Consider the following 17,385-nt stretch of genomic DNA (forward strand, 5'->3'; position numbering starts at 1 on the left):
TCCTTTTAGTGGGGAAAGCATAACGGGGTATTCATTCTTTGCTGCTTTTGCGCTGTTTGGCTATGATGGCAGGGCATGCATTTGCTGTCACCGTGAACACAAAAGTAGAGTCTTTGGTCTCACTGAGAATTTTTTTTCCTCCTAAAGGAGTTTAGTCATTCCTAAGTGTTAACAGAACAATTTTAATACAATGGTTTTTAATATATATATGTTTATATAATATAGTGGGAAAATGAGACATAGCTAAGGAATGCTGTAGAAGAACATTTTGGTCAAAAAGCTGCAGACTAGACTTTCAAATGTATGTAAACAAAATGATCATGCTTTCTGAGGATGGACAAAGGGTCTAAACAAACTGTTCACCTCTTGCTACGTATTTGTACTTGTATCTTAACTGCCTCAGTATTTCTGAAAATCAGGTCATTGTTACAATTAATAGATAGTATTTTTAGCTCATGATGTTACCATTTTGTAGAGATTTCCAGAGTTTTAAATACCTGCAATCTGCAACTTACTGTGCATACTGACTAGGGGCACATTTTGGAGTGAACAGGCACCACAGATGGAAACATTTTTCAGTGTCCTGGTCTCTGCTGTGGCCCTGGGCAATGTGAGGGGGAGCACAGGGATAGCATCCTCCCAGGCCAGTTCCCAGAGCCATCATGCGGGGAGGCTTGTGGTGGGAGGCAGTGATGCTTCCTTCCCGTTCATGGCTGATGTGTTCATTTGCTTTCGTTTAGCTTCCTGTTGCCATTTCTTTCGGCCAGCTGCACGTCCTTGAAGACTGTCTGGTGTTGGTAGGGTAGGAGTTTGTGTGGGCACTGACTGTTTGCAGTGACTCCTCAAATGCTTTCCACAGAAAGCACCCTGAAAGGAGCCCATGGGCCCCTTGTTCATAAACAGCCTCAGGACTCCCTTGCTGCACAGAGGTGGGTGGGCCACTGTGATCCTGTAATTCAGTGGGTGCTTCTGCCTGGAGCAAACTGCCCTGTGATGGCTGGATGCTCAGTCTCCCCATATCACCTTCTCTGTCATGATACAGCCAGCCTCCAAACTGGATCGGGAACTATCTACAGTAAAATCAGCCTCTTCAAAATGTAAAGCTGTAGGCAAGGTTGATGGGGGTATGAATTTTGACTTTCATTGGTATGAGGTGGTTGGGTAACTACTGCCTTTATTGGCCTTGTGGTTAGGCTCTGTAAAATGCAGGTCACAGTGCAGTTCCAGGCATTTGGATTTTGTTAAAAAAGTTTTCTTTGCAATAACCTCTTAACTCAATGGAGCAGTATTTTTCATGTACGTCTATGAGTATTTTAAGTGCAGTGAACAAACAAAGCAAATTTCATGTCAAGCATAATACAGCATAAAAATAGAAGCGGGGGGCAGGGTGCACATTGGTAGACATTACATACATGAGAAGTAAGACTGTTGTCTCATGTATACATAGTATGAATGTGAATAACGCTTTCTCCTGGCTTTTGGCTGTAGTATTTTTCTTCCAGTCTGTGTGTGCTCTGGCCTGGGAAGCTGCTTGGGCACAGTAACCAATTTACACACGTGGCTACACTGCTTTTGACTTTAGTTTTTATAAAAGGAGCTAAATCAGTAGCTGTGAATGATGTTGAAAGCTGCAGCTGCGTCAATTATTTCAGTTGAGAACTGGCACCTCAGGGTTATTTTTTTTTAAATAATGGCACCCACAGCTTGCAACAGCTCTTCAAATCCAGCCAGAGCCAAAGCTCTAACCTTTTGATTGCGATTTCTAAAAGGTAGGTTGACGGAGCACCCACATGCAAGAAGAAGAGCTACTGTCCTATGTGATTCATTTGGCAACTTGACAGTGGCATTTGCGTTTTTAACCTGAAACTGTAGCTGTCCAAAGTGTGACATCAGCTTTGCAGATCTGTTGTAATGAGGATGTCAGCATAGAAACTGAGGGTGATGTTCTTCTAAAGTGCTGTTATGCTAGCCTCAGTAATACTGTTGTTTATTACCAGCTTAACTGAGCAGCAAAGTTAGGGTAGAGTTTCAAACCACGTTTCAGCTGTTTTCTTGGCCGTTTGCTTTCCTGTGCATGCTGCCTGTATTCTCATGGAGGCCACTCTGTTGCAGAGTTGTGTTTACATTCAGGTCTGACTGAGTAACCTGTATGAGCAGATCTGTTAAGAGACGGAAAGAGTATATGAGTGTAAACACTGAGGCATCCACCCCCGGATGGCACCTGTAAATGCCCTCTGTGGCGTGCTCAACATGGTAATGTTACTAACCTGAGGCATAGGTGACAGGCAGTTTACCTTACTTTTTCTACTAGCAAGGCAGTAAATCAGTGGCATTACGTGTCTGTATCACAAGTCTGATACACCCATGTTTAAATTATGCCTGACCACAGCTGACATCATGACCTGACAAATCATAAGTATAAATCTCCAGCCAATAGTAATACCATATTCTTCCATATGTTTCATATAAAGTGCCATCATGAAGAAGGTGGGTTTTGCAGTTTTTCCAAAAGTAAACCTTGACTTCTGCATACCAAAGCAGAGAGGTATGTATATTCCTGTGTCTAAGCAGCTTTGGCTTTTGGGCAGTTCCCTGCTAGTCAGGGCCATCTTCTTGTACTTTGGACAGTTGTGTTGATCTCACTACAAGTGGATGGGAGGAACCAACACTATTAAGAGATTTTTGTTTTCTGGAAGGAGTCTTAAAAAGCACAAAGGAATATCCAGATTAACGTTGTCCTTTAAATGGTTACAGTGTTTTATATTTTTCTCTGAGACAGATGTAGGCAAATGTTTGTGTGGTTGGCTGAGTGTGGGTAGCCCGGGCTTACAGCTGCCTTCTAAATGCTGTTCGGCCAGTCAGTCTCCCAGGGTCTAAGGTCACAGAGTAAAGTGTTCAGTCTCTGTCTTCTGTAGCCATGTGTTCATATAAATGGTTAGAATTTTTTCATCATCAGTGTCCTTGGAGTTTTTGCTCTGGGTAGCTATCATCTTCCTTCCGCTCACAGTCTGGACAATAAAGGTAAGGGCTTGCAGGCACACAACTACACTCCAAGTGCTTGGTAGCCTGATGTTCACATGCAAAACCAGGAGACACGTAGCAGGATAGTCACTGCCTCCTTCTTTTAATAGGTATTCCTCTATAAAGCACTCTTCCTTCGGAGACTTCATCTTGTTAGTAAAGGAAATCTTCCATGTTAGTGCACAAGAAAAAGAATAAAAACAAGTTTAGCAGTATGAAGATAGTGGAAGGTCCACCCAGTGGAATTCCAGAGTACTGGCCCTTCAGCTGTCTTTCCATTGCCTTAGTGAAGAAGAGTTTTTCCTGGAAATGTCATCAGGGTTGATTTCATGAGCACCAACTGCCCTGAAAATAACAGTGACAACTCATGCATGTAAGAACAGTCATAAAGACATGTGAATCCAACACCACAAGTAAGTCCCCATGGGCATCTCTGTCTCATTTCCCATTAGCGAACAGAAAGTGGAGTTAAATGGTGTGTATAAACACTGAGTGGTGGTGTCCTGCTGTGCCACAGGTGGGATCATGGTGTAAGTACTGGACCGTATGTGTCAGTAGCGCGGGGGCTGTCACAGGAGTGAGGATGCTGTTCTGGGCCTAAGCAATGGCTCACCTAGGACAGCGGGAAGGCAGCCACAATTGTGGGATCCTATTCAGTCTTTCTGTTGAAAATAAGTATATGGTTGTATTTGCCCTGTGCTCCTAATTAACTGTTTAATCATTTCACCTCTTTTCCAAAGAGAACCGTCATAAACTAAACTGAAATGTGGTGTATAAACTCAGTGAACCATGCAGAAGAGCAGTAAATTTGACTGATTTAGAAGCAATTTCATTACCTTTTATGTTTATTTTCTGCTTAAATTTTCCACTGTCTTAGGTGTTTTTTTTTTTTGTGTTGAGTCTGGTATGTTAATATATAACACAAGGTAAAGATACTATGATTGTGATGTGTAACTGCTGTGTCCTGTTGGAAAGAAGGAAATGCAAGGGAGTGTAAGAGCAACATTTCTAGGCTTGCTGACATTGGCAGGTCAGCTGGCTGGCTTTTACCTTCCCTGCCCCAGATTACATGTCTTCTTCTTGGCACTCAGAGCTGGGACTCAAAGACCTTATGAACTGTTTCATTCATTTTTCACTATAGGAATGACAGTAAGTTCCAATAAAGATGGCTCAGGAATGATAGTCCGCAGCGTCATCCATGGAGGCTCTATAAGTCGTGATGGACGAATTGGTGTGGGGGACTGTATCCTGTCCATTAATGAAGAGTCAACCACTAACTTAACCAATGCACAAGCCCGGGCTATGCTAAGGAGGCATTCGCTCATTGGACCAGATATAAAGTAGGTAAAGCTAGATGATGAATTGAGGTAGGAAGAGGCTGATAATCAAGATTTGGTTATTTATGCAAGTATTTTAAATTAAAATTTTGTTCATTTTTACAACATGAATTTACCTTTAAGTTACAGCTTCAGATTAGAGCTTCCTGGTTTTGCAAGATAAAATCACTTGTGTGAGAGGCTTTGAATGTTCTTAGAAAAGTTATTACTATCAATAGTAATCATCATCATTACTGCCCTGCCTGATTTTATTCAAGGAATGGAATTAGTCAGAGTTCTGCATTCGTGGTATGACTTCCAACGAAAGTAAGGATTTCCTCAAGGTGTTTGTGTTTCTCAAAGGTGGACTGTCCTGGCCATTGCACAAGTGATTTCATTTGATGGAAATCTTTGTAGTGGATTTTGGTTTTGACTGCCAGACAGAAAGTATGACACATGATGTTAATGCAGAGAAGTAACTCTTAAAACATTTTCAGTACATCTGTGCCAAACAGCAGAAACAGTTTGTTTTGTGAAGTCACTTACAAGTTTTTATTAGTACATAATAAAGAGTTGTTGCTCTAGTATGTATATATCTGCTCTTGGGAGTACTACTTTAAACTTGTAGTAATTAATACAAGTTTTGAAAAATCCATGTGCTTGATGAGAAAGTTTCTTCTTCTCAAATTCACTCAATTTATGGAATTTTAACTTTCCCTTAAAGCACGATTTTTTCTAGCTGTCATGGCTGTGGAGTTAACTTTGCCCACACACACCATCTAGAAATGAGGTGGTTCCTAAGCTTGTAGACGGTGCTTTAGACACACCAATGCTGGGTTTACAGCTCCAAAAATCTGGTAGCTGTTTTTCTCAGACCTATGGTAATGTGGATTGATTCAGATCTGCAAATGGGATTAATAGAGCTGCTGGTACTAGAAGCCTCTACTTATTTAAGAGGGTGGCCTTGGAAGGGATCAGTTCAGTCTCAGTGCAGTTGCAGGTAACTGTGATTTCTGTCAGTTCAAAAAGTACTACAGGGCATTCCATTCTTCCCCAGAAGTGTTCTAGCTTTGAAGAGAGCTGGTGTTATAGGAATAGGTAGGCAAGGTATCTTCACTGTGGGTGGTAGGTTTAATTGTCTGTCCCATAGCTTTCATGTGTTTAGGATTATAATTAATGCAAGCTTGTTTAAATAGTGGGGTATGCTCATATGATGAATTACATTATTGTCATTGCTGTCATGAATGTGAGTCAGTGTTGATAAAATGTGACATTGGTTATTATTGTAGGCTTTCAAACTCTATTATAATTCCGACTGCCACAACTGAAATCAGTTGCTATGTGCGCATGAATGTGTGAGTACGTCTGCTTAAATACACTAGTGCTACAACACCATTCTTTTGTGAGGAGTCTTTTATTAGTGCCGTAGTTATGTGATCAAACACGGATGTGTTAATTATTTATGCTTATCCTTTTATAGCTGCTGCATTTTACACTATGTGACTATATTTGTAGTCTTAGTCTTTTGCAGATATGTTGGAAATAACAAAACCTTGTCTTAGATGTGAATATTCAGATTTTCCAGAGAAAAGTATATCCCTTTCTGAAAGATCTCACAGAAAAGGGGCAGTTGCTATTCATATTCTTACTTAGGACTTTTGTCTTTCATTTTATATTTATGTTCTTTTGTGCATTCTCACGATAAGAGTTTAAATTGAAGCTGGCTTCTATGCTTCAAAGAGCTGAAAGACCAAATCCTTTGGTAACTTCTAAAGGAGTCTTGCAAAAATAACAACAATGCTTTTGGGCCTACATAGTTTTGATACAAAACTTCAGCTTAATTAAACTTTTCTGTAATTTGTACTTCCAGGAGCAGTACAGGATCCCAGAAATTGTTATGATATGAACGTGTGGGTAATGTCCCAAATCAGAAATTTGGAAATATGAGGCATTGTCTCATGATAGTTCTTCCTGTTTGCTGAGAGTGATACACAGCTATATAGATGTCATTTCAGAGCTAATATGGTGCACCACCATTCAGGATTTGCAATTTAAGGGCCAGTGTTTCAAAGAAGCAAGTTGAATCTCTTTGGTGTCTTCCTTGGGAAACAAGGGTGTGCCAGCAGTCAGGTGGGGTGATCTAGATATCACTCCTCTTTATCCATACAGGGCTGCAAAGTTGGCACCTTAACTTTTAGACTGAGCTTTTTTGGGGAAGCAGGCTTCCCCTAAAATGTGATTAAGCAGAGGTATTTTGATTCTAAAGTTGTATTTCAGTGGCCAACATTATTTGCTGAGAAAACATAAAGCTGTTCTTACTTGTCACATAAAGGCTTTGGTTTATTTTGTTAAAGGAAATTTGATTTTGAATTCATGAACCAGCAACCTGAGTTTCAATCTTAGGTAATTTTTTTTCCCTTTGTGTGTGGAAAACCAGATATGTGGCCTTATCAGAATGCATTCTGTTTCAGTTTTCACTCCACCTTGCCAGGAGCTCTTATATTTCTGTAATAATAGCCAGGGTTTTGTACTTAGCAGCAGCTGCTTTTAACAGCTGTCAGATAATTACAGAGCTGAATCAGAATTCACCTGACTAAATTGCGGGGATGAATTAATGATCAAGAAATAAAAGATAGATTGCAATTCCATTTTCCATGCTTGTTAATAACCACTGCTGTAGACAGTAATAGAGAGCAGATGTTTTCTGGGGGAGGCATAGATGAAGCAGAGGTGGAATGGGGAAAAGAAAAGGAGAAAGAAAAAAAAACCCGCAGCTCACACTTTTAACTACGTAAATATGCCTCTCACATTCAGCATGAGACATTGACATTTGTTAACACGGTTGTAAAAAGATGCTGCATCGTATGCTTCACATTCTAGATCTTCTCCAGCACCTGCTGATGATCAGGCCCTCTGTTATGTGTGAGTATTGGCGATTTAGAAACTCATTATGGCTCTATGTTGCAACTTGTCTGTAAAATCATTCCATGCTTTTATGACATCCATAGTAATGTCAGGGATATATCCAGATATAGGTGCATATTCTGTCTCTCTTTGTGTGTGCGTGTGCATGCATATGTGGCTGCACATGTGGATGTTTATATATATATATATATATATGTATGAGCGCGCGTGTGTGTGTGTGTCTATATGTATAGATGGCTTTAAAATTGAAGATTGGAGCATACTTTCTAAGACTGGAATGAAAACACCTGTATTCTAAAAAATTATAGCTATTATTTTTAAATTTCGGCTATGACAGCCACCACAGATGTGCTCACAGCACGTGCATGTGTGTGTGTGTGTGTGTACGGGGTTCACTGCTAGAATTGGCATGAGTACGATGTACTGATATCTGGATTAATCTCAGTGTCACATTTTCTGTGACACTTACATTTTACTTCCTTCATGCATAAAAAGATTCAAATTAGACCTTAAGTGTTAATGGCAGTAATTTGTCTTGAACATTTTCCATACTTTGTTATTTGGTTTGTTGGTGTTTCAAGGTTTTGTGTGGCTGTTCAGTCAAGCATGTGATAAATGTTCCTCTGTGGTGCATGCAGTGTTGTATTTACAAGATATTTTCGTATGTACAACCTGTGGTATTTTCATTGTCACTGCTTTCATTGCTAGCATGTATCTCAGGGGGAAGGAGGGTGGTTGTGGCTCTCAAGAAACAAAACCAGAACACTTTCTCCTTCAAGCTATACAGCTATGAAAGAGAGGAAATGATGAAGTCCTGCATATACTTTCCTTTGAAATTGTTGAACTTTAACTTCTCTTGCAGATAACAAATGCAACACAATAGTAGAGCAGTCTTGTTTCCTGTTCTATATGTCTTCATCCCTATCTCCTGGCACTTGTTTCTCTTACTGTTTTAGCTGTGACCATATTAGGGCAATTATCAGTCCATTTTGCAGATGAACCATTCAGGTGCCTGGGTGGATTTTTATCTCCAGTTCACAGCACAAAGGTCAACAGAGTTGACTAGAGGAGGCCAACACCCTTCTCATTCTGGGCCCCTCATCATCCCAGTCACATACTGAGCTGCTAAGGATGATGCTGGATGTCTTCAGACCTCACTGTGACTTCCAATAAGTGAGCTACAGTAGTGCTCTAGCAAGTGATAGATTTGATAACTCCAGAGTGTCTGCCCATGAAGTACTAAACAGGGAAAAATTATTATCAGATATAAACCCAAAGTCTTAACTACAATCTGACCTTACTTTGTGTGACAGAATGTGGGAGCATGACAGACAGCCTCTTAGCAAAGCTGAGTATACATATTTTCTAAAACTAATTTACAGCAGAGCTAGGTTTTTTGTATAACTTTTCATTTTAATAATAATATGCAAAGGAGAGGGGGGAGGAGGGAAGTCATATCACTAATACTGCTTAGCTAAGAAGAGCAACTAGGGAAACCTCTGCAGTTAACTGAGCTGTGGGAATCATGAGCAGGAAACAAAGGTGAACTGCTCGTGGAATGTACCTTTTCATGCGTTTGATCCATGTAATTTAGTTTTCTTTTCTATGCTATTTTTTGCAGAATGCAAGTAAGTGTTCTGATTTATATTTTTGAAGTAGCTGAAGCATTATTGAAGTTTAGTTGTAGATAGGAATGAACAGTTAAAAACATACTGAATGTTCCTTTGAGTGTTTAAAATTGGGCAATTAGAGCTGTGGTTAAGTATTAGAATAGAAATAATGTAATTTTCCAAAGAGCTAAAATGTAACAGCTCCCAGTGATACTATCTAAATTTGACTCCGTCTGTGGAAATCAATTGGGTAATTCAGTTGCTCAATTTTAGATGAATTTTTAAAAATCGTGGAGTGAACCTCTTTTTCTTCTCAGTTCCTGTGCTGTATTCAGAGAAGGAAACTTACCTACCTAGGAGAGCTTTTGGGAGATGTTTGTAAGTAGCGTATAAGGCTGTTTTAGAGCATTCTTTGAGCCGTATGTTTTGAATGTCCTGGCACAATGTCCGTTTTCATTCATATAATGAAAAACGACAGGGTATCCCAGAAGTTGGAGTGCATATGGTTTGCCTCCCCCTTAGCTGATATCTGATGCTGATGTTGCACAGAAGTATGAGGTAAGGACTACTACTACTCTTGGACCTGGGGACCCTGCATAATTGTTTGCCATGTTCTCCTTGCACAAAATGCCTGGACAGGAGTTTAAAAATGTTGGACACTCTACTATCAGTAGGTAGTAGACAGTAGATTGCACTCTACTGTCTACATCCAGGTTGAATCTGGGCATATCTGTTTGCTTTTTAGGAGCCTGCCATTCTCCTTTGCATACTTGGAACAGTAGCTTCCAGCTGCAGTGTAAAGAAGATTGTCCAAGCCTTCTAGCCAGCAGAAATGTTGCTTGCAATTCTGGTTTCCTTACTGCAGCTGTTTTTCAAAGGAAAATACATTATTTCCTACTTAGTTTTGTAGGACGAAAATTGATGAATTTGATTGGGATGAAACTGATGAGTGTAACTGGATGAATGATACGTTTTCGTTCATTGAAATGCAGCTTGCATGTGCCATAGCTTTGAGGCAAGGTATTCTTCTAGGCTTAGTGGGTGGTCCTTCTGCAGCAGCATGTGCCCTGTGAGAGTTTTGTGACCATAATGCTATCACTTTGCAATAGTTCAACACATTTGGAGTTGGAGGTGGCTGAGAAGTAGTAATGATTATTTTCAAAAACTCTTTTCCCTCTTACTTCTCTCCCATTTCATTAGTAGGGCATCGCAGAATAACTGCTGCGTGTCTTGGGTGTTTCCCAGTGTTGGAATGCTCTCAGGAAAGAGACAAGAGTCAGTGACCTGCTGAGTATTTGTTCACTAGTTAACTCCCCAGTGCTTCAAAATGTGAACTCTGTGTCAAGCACATAACACTTGTGTGTTTGAAAAATGGCCAAAGCAGCAAAGGGAGGATAATTAAGGAAGAGAAAAAACTGGTGATGAGTGATTTAGAAATTTCCGTTAAAAGAACTGGGGAGTTCCTCCTGTTTGGCACCTTGGGCACCTCCTTAATGACCACCTTCTGCACTTTTCTAGGTATGGTAGATGTGAGAAGAGGTAGGGAACATGCTTGAGCACAGGCGAAGACAACACACAAAGTTATTCCTTATGACAATTTTGGTAGAGTCGTATAAAAGTTTATTTGCTCTGCCTTCTGCTGTTTGCTGTATTCAGCAAAAAAACAATGAGATGGGGAATCAGTGGCAGTCAGGGAGTGACAGGCAGAAGAGGACTCCAGTCAGGGAATGATGGACAGGAGAGGGCTCCAGGTAAGTGAGAGACTCAGATCTGAAGAAATCTGTCCTCAGCAGCTTACATGTCCTTGTGAATTGATCAAGACTTTTTTTTTTTTTTTTTCCCCTGTCTATTCGATGGGGAAATATGTTCGTATTTCTTTTAACCATGTGATGGATGGGAGGACAGCCATTTTTTTGTGTGTTCTTTTTCCATCAGCCTTACTTCTTGGCAGACTTGGATCTGATAGCTAAGCAGCTTACCGAACAACTAAAGGTTTTTAAGAAGACAAAGCATGAGTAAAGGAGGGCCATCTAAGTAGCCCTGGTTTAGATCATGGTGTCCTTTTGCCTGTAGAGGGAAGTTTTTTTAAAGAAATACTATTCATGCCTTAATCCTTTTTCCTTCTCTTTGTTTCCCCCTCCCCAGTCTATTGGGCCATTTCTGTTTCTGGCATTCAAACACAATTGGGTTACGCTAGCACTTCAGGAGTCTGCATGTCATTTGGCTGGTGAAACATGACTGTCTGACTGTCCCAAGCTGGCTGGAAATGCATGAAGGGGGTGGAGGAAGGAGTTGAGCAGGGGATTGCTCCCTGTGGCATAGGTGGTGTGCTGTAACACGTTTGTATGTCCAAATCCAAGCATGTATTATTCACCAAGAGCATAGAAACCTAAAATAGATACAAAACCATGCAGGAAAGCACAAAACCTCTTGCAAGCCAACTTCCAGAAGTGTCTTCAGCCAGCATTTAGGGTGGTAACGGTGCTTCACACCTCACAGATTCTTTAGTGTTTGTCTTTGCACAAGGAAGCTCTGTTTTGAGTGAAGATGTGGATTGTCTCCATTATTCTCTTGTCGCTGTTCAAGCACCATTTACTTAAAATGGAGTGGCCAGACCTCAGAAAATTATGTGCTGTTCAGCTACCTGATTTGATCATAAATGCGTATTTGTTGCAAAGTTAACAAAGGGTTCATCTAACTCCTTATTCCTAACATACCAGCATTGTGGCTTTGAAGTCAGTGCTGGCATGAAGTAGCCCTGAGTAGCTTCCTCGTATCCATTCCTCACACCCACCAAAGTTAGGACCAGCAGTCCTCATGCTACCTTAATCATGTCCCGTTTTATTGCAGTATTACGTATGTGCCAGCAGAAAATTTAGACGAGTACAGGGCCAGTTTGGGACAACAGACAGAGGGAGCTGTGCCACTTGAACTTTCAACTTCACATACTGTCAGGTGAGTCAAAAGACGCACTGTTTTCTCCCATAGAGCTCTCAGGTGTAACTCTTTCCATACACTTTGCATAGTTCAGGAAGGTAAGTTTTAGTTTAGAAGAGCTGAAAGATGGATGGTTTTCTTCAGACCAGCAGCCATTACAATTAAAAGCTGTTCGGAATACAGTTTTTGCTTTGGCTAGCAAATTTTTCTGACATTTTTACAAGGCTGTTTTCTATGTGTTTGATCTACCCAAAAAAGGAGATTGAATACTGCCTCATCCTGAACTTCTTTTAAATACCATGCAATTTGATTTATGTATTGCTGCAAATACTCAGTGCTTCCAACATGAGAATTTGGCATCGATAGTCTTTACAGAACCTATACTGGAAGGAATGAGTTATGCTGCCCTTTTCCTTGAGTTTCAAAAAATAATTACAGTTATAGGCCAAAATATTCAAAGCAACTAATAATTTCTGTTTTCATGAAATTAATCTCCAGAAGCAGCACCTGGTTTTGAATGCTGCTGTTGTTATTTCTTCTGTTTTGGAAACAAGAGATAATTACCTGCAGCTTTGATTTGGTTCTAGTTCCAAAATGCAGAGTCATGTTCTGTGGTTGACAGCAACTTAATTGCGGAGACAAGTGGACAGGGGATCCCCAAACACAATGTGTAATCTTACAGACATCTGAAAAAGAAGCTTCTTACAGGAACCCTGTGTACAAGTTCTCATGCTGGCAGGGTGATCCAATACATGAAATTTTGCAGTGAAATCTAGTGATTATGTGAGTTCTTTAAAAGTGAGTTGCATGTTCCTGTTCATCAGCAGGGAACTCCCGGAACTTCCAGAGCGTGAAGAGGGGGAAGGAGAAGAAAGTGAGCTTCAAAATGCAGCTTTCAGTAACTGGAACCAGCCCAGAAAGTAAGTGCAGATCTAGTTGCACAGTATAAAATCTCAGCTGAAATTCAGAAATTTTGAAACCTGTAGTATATTTTAAGAGGAATAAGAAAATGACAGAATTGCTGCACTTAAATATATTCTGCATTGCAGGAGTAATTCACTGTTGACTTTTGTTGCCATTAGGCTAAGTCCCTGCAATCTAGCAGTTTCTTCATTGCTTTTGTAACTTACCTTTGTAGGCTGACTCTCTGGGACCCAGTAAGAAGAGATGAAGAGGAGAATTCAAAGTTTTGATTAGAATCCAAAATAGAGTGAACAGTAGACACAGGCATTGAGCGATTCAGTAGATAACTCCCACTGAAAGACAAAACTTTCCAAGGAGGAGTTATTTCTGAATGTTTATAAACCATTGTGCAAATCCACATGTCTTCAATAGGCAGCATTGTCATAATCACAACATATTTTCTATTATTTTGGCATTTGTTTTGTCACAACAGAGTTGAACTCTGGAGAGAGCCTCGCAAGTCACTAGGGATCAGCATTGTTGGAGGAAGAGGGATGGGGAGCCGCCTGAGTAATGGAGAAGTGATGAGAGGGATCTTTATCAAGCATATCCTGGAAGACAGCCCAGCCGGCAAAAATGGAACACTGAAAACTGGAGATCGGATTGTGGAGGTACCAGCAGAGTGCCTTTTGCTTGCAATACCCCCAGCATCTCAGGAGCCACTGAGATGGATGAGTGGTCCTGGGCTGACAGCTGTGTAATTGCTCTAGCTGGAACCACTTGAGCCATGCAGAGTGTAGTACCATCCACTGGTGTTTGTGGGCAGACAGATCTAAATTGAATATACAAGCTAAAGCATAGATGACTGTGTGAGCAGAGGTCTACAAAGCCAGCAGTTCTACCTGCCTGTTTCAAAGCCAGCATGTGTGGGGAAAAGCTTCACTTTGGTGAAGCTAAAAGGTTTGACCTTTGTATATTGGAGAGCACAGAAATGGCCAGTGAATAGCAAGTCATGCAAATAAATGCCAAGCTTAGTTCCCTCTTAAATCGTAATCAGATCATATCATTCTTGTGCATGTTGTGCAGGATTTAAGGGATACACAATTTTTTTCCTGCTGACATGAAAAAAGCTGGATTTGATACAGAGGAAGTTAAGAGCATTGTGCCCTTGCCTGAGGATAGGGTAGCCAGCGGTGGTGCAGGGAGGAATTTACCAAGATTTCTCTTCTGCTTTGCCAGTCCTGTGTTCATGCAGCCACTTCTACTTTCTCGCTTAAAGATACTGAAGAATGAACATAATGAAAGGAATATGTCTTTCCTGTGATGATTATCAATAAGTCAGACATTACCCTGCTGCCAGTGTCAAGCCATGAGGAACTGCACTTTTCTTCACCCTGCTGGACATCTTAGCTGACTGTCCATCAGTAAGAACATAACAAGCTGGGTGATGGAGATGATGATTTTTCCCCTGGATCAGAGTGGGCTTGCTTTACATGGAGATACTTAAACTGCAGTTTACTGTCTGCTACAAGATCCATATAAAGGATCTTGAAATAATGCCTTAATATAGGTAGCATTTTCTACAACAGGATGGAAGGGTTTCCAGCGTATAACAAGTTGGGAGGTGGAATTTTGCTCGATGGCCGCAGAGTTAAAAAATGTTTGTTATATCTGAATACCTGGAATGTTAGGAATGCAGTGATTGTCTTTGGCAATGATGTTTGCAGAAGTTGCAAGTGGGTGAATGAAACTTAAGTAACTAATATTGTGTTAATGTGACTCTTCCTGAACCAGATTATTTCAGTTTCTCAAGTTGTAGCATATCTAGGCTTTTCTCTGCTACTGCATACAGTATTTCAGACTTGGCCATCCAGAGACCCTTAGTGATGGTGTTCAGTTCCCCATAGGTTTATAGTCATGTCTCTCAGATTGTTATTGTTCTCTTTTTATTTACATTGGATGGTTAAGTTTGTGGTAGAGTTAGACAATTAAAAAGGTAGGGGTAATCCTCATTATATAACTTTGTGTGCAAGAATTGCCACTAACAAATAACCTTTCTGTGTTAGCTTCTAGCTTTTATTATGGTTGTTGTGAGAATGCTTTACTGATGCTAACCTCAGCATAACATGGTTCTTACCTGGATCTCAAGACAAACTGGTTTATTGTTTTACACACCGATACATGTAAAAGCATGAAGAAAAGCAACCAGGCAAAATTTGTCCTTAGCCATCCTTTGTAAATGCTTTCTTCTAGAGGAGAGAAAGCAAAAAAAAAAAAAGAATTAAAAGAAAAAAGAAGGGGAAAAAAAAAAGTACACCATACTGACATAATACCCCACAATGAAAAACCATCCAGCACCTAACAAGTTTCAGTTTGTAAATCTCATAAAGTCCCGGGAGGTAGGTGATTCCAAGATAGGATTAACTGGAAGTATTTGGCAAACACTACCACTCTCTTCAGATTACCTTATCTCTTCTTATTATCATATCTCTTCTATTACATTGCCTGTGGGAAAACAGGATGTATGGAGCCTGAACCAAGAATGTTGAAAAACGTGTTTTTAAAATGATGGAGAACAGTTATTTGATGTCCTTTCAGTGCTCTTGGAAATCTCAAACCCATGTGTGGGGGACCTGAGACCGAGTCAGTAGAAACCTTTCCACCAGTAAAGAGGTTTGGGCTTAGGTTCTAGTCAACGTTCCCTAACCAAAACCCAAAGCTGACTCATGATTCTTGTAGCTTCTTACAATCTTAAGATGAGGCCTTCCAATTACAGGTGGATGGAATTGACCTCAGAGATGCCAGCCACGAACAAGCTGTGGAAGCCATACGGAAGGCAGGCAATCCTGTAGTCTTTATGGTACAGAGCATTATAAGCAGACCAAGGGTAAGCATAAAGAATGTGAAAAGAGATGTAATAAATAGTAATAGATGAAACAAATGTTCAAGGTGGTGGTGTTTGGGAATGGGATATTTAGTCCTGAAAGTTCCATCTCAGCTATTTTAGGAACAAAGATTTGATTTAAGTATTATTTCCATTTAGAATGAAATCGATTTGGATTTGGAATTGCCCTCCAGTACGCCGTCCTCAAACTATTTTGAAAAGCCTCAAGAGAGATAATTTGTTGGGGGGCAGAGTAGGAGTCTAACTAAAACCAGCTCTTAGAGATTGACAGCATGTCTGAGGAGCGCATGCAGAAATACAGCACCTGTTAAAAAATTCATTGGACATTAATGAAAGGACCTAGACGTACACGAAGTTTTCCGTCACTAAGCTGCATGGACATTGCAGACAAAAGCTACTGAGCTTTAATATAAGTTGCTTGCATCACTAGAAACTAAACTTCCTCATTGTAGAGTCTGTGTAAGTTGCATGTTTGTTTACTAGTTGTCTCATAATTCTTGTTCCCCAGCCAGAGTCTCTTTATAGCCCTTCTTCAGCTTCTGCTCCCTGTGGGCAGAAAACTACTAACCCATTTTATCGTCAGTCATCTAAGGTAAAGTTGCATGAAAAAGTGGTATTGAATGTTGGTTACTGATACTTAAGCTACTAAAGTAAGGCTTTTGCATTTGCTGTGATGTGAACAAAATTGCCAGTGCTGAATGTTTAGGCCAGTTTGGGATGGGCATGATGCCATTTCTTTACCATAACTTACTTTCATTTAGAGAATGCTCCTTTGCTATTTTTAATTGTAGCTCTTTGTTATCTTTGTTTTCCAATTATTAAGCTTGTTGGTTATTTCTTGACTGTTCATTAACAAACTCTTGTTTCTCTGGAAGCAGAAACATTGCAAATGCTCTTACTGTACACGTGTTGCGTTATGATCTTTGTAAATGGTGTTACATTTTATTGTTTTCATCTTTTGAAACTTGCATCTGTACTTTATGATAAGATATTACAAGCGAATTTCCTGCCTTCATTCATGTGCAGTCACCGAGATAGCTATCTGCTTGCACACAGTAGCTATGTTTAATATGGTACCGCTATGTATTTAGCAAGATAGTCAGTTTCAAGTGACATGTTGCTAATGAGTCAGTTTCTTCCCTCTTGTTTGGTTTTTTTTTTTTTTCTTTCATTCAGGCTGTTGTAGTAGTTAAAGAGTTCCTAAGTGTACTCCAGAATAGCCCAAAAAATGCAAATGGGCTGTGAAAGGCTAGTGGATAGTTTTGATAGCAAGCAGTTATTCATCAAATCTGTGTTTCATACTAATACTGCTCTGGGCATTTTTGAGTAAGAATTAATCTGTCACCATGGTTGTGGTCCCAGATAATTTGTAGGATTGTGCTATACGAAATGCTAGCTGGTTTATAATACCTTAGCATCCTGTTATTTTAGGTTTTGTTTTGGAAAAAAAAAACAAAACAAAAACAAAAACCCAACAAAACAGTAAGAGGAAGAATACCCTTTATTTTAGCATTTACTTTTCTTATCCTGGACTGTGCAAGAAAGCATGCTAAACCTAACTGTTTAGTCAAGCTCAAATGCTCCGTATTTTATTACAATACTCCATATTAATACAATACTGTTGCATGGATTAGAATTTGAGCTAGCAGTGGTATTTTAGGTGCTATACCATCATGACAAAATACAAAAGGGATGATTTTGAATTACTGTGGCTGATCTTTTGTTTTCTCATTTACCAGGATTTCACTGTTTATATACAAAATGTTTG

General features: G+C 40.0%; 1 protein-coding gene across 4 annotated transcripts in view; it reads left to right on the top strand.

The window, feature by feature from the left end:
- MPDZ (multiple PDZ domain crumbs cell polarity complex component) overlaps nucleotides 1-17,385 on the top strand; it is an 89,046-nt gene that overhangs the window by 42,813 nt on the left and 28,848 nt on the right. For 2 of the 4 annotated variants that reach the window (XM_086480485.1, XM_086480486.1), the window contains exons 21-26: nucleotides 4,163-4,361; nucleotides 7,218-7,259; nucleotides 11,723-11,827; nucleotides 12,634-12,729; nucleotides 13,206-13,383; nucleotides 15,489-15,599. In XM_086480485.1, the coding sequence (XP_086336611.1) occupies nucleotides 4,163-4,361; nucleotides 7,218-7,259; nucleotides 11,723-11,827; nucleotides 12,634-12,729; nucleotides 13,206-13,383; nucleotides 15,489-15,599 (731 nt within the window). Of the gene's footprint in view, nucleotides 1-4,162; nucleotides 4,362-7,217; nucleotides 7,260-11,722; nucleotides 11,828-12,633; nucleotides 12,730-13,205; nucleotides 13,384-15,488; nucleotides 15,600-16,125; nucleotides 16,210-17,385 lie in introns of all 4 variants that reach the window. The other 2 variants (XM_086480483.1, XM_086480484.1) reach the window with 2 other exon arrangements.

This window comes from Leptosomus discolor, chromosome Z (genome assembly GCF_034619465.1).
Source record: "Leptosomus discolor isolate bLepDis1 chromosome Z, bLepDis1.hap2, whole genome shotgun sequence".
In the NCBI taxonomy this organism is placed as follows: Eukaryota; Metazoa; Chordata; class Aves; order Leptosomiformes; family Leptosomidae; genus Leptosomus; species Leptosomus discolor.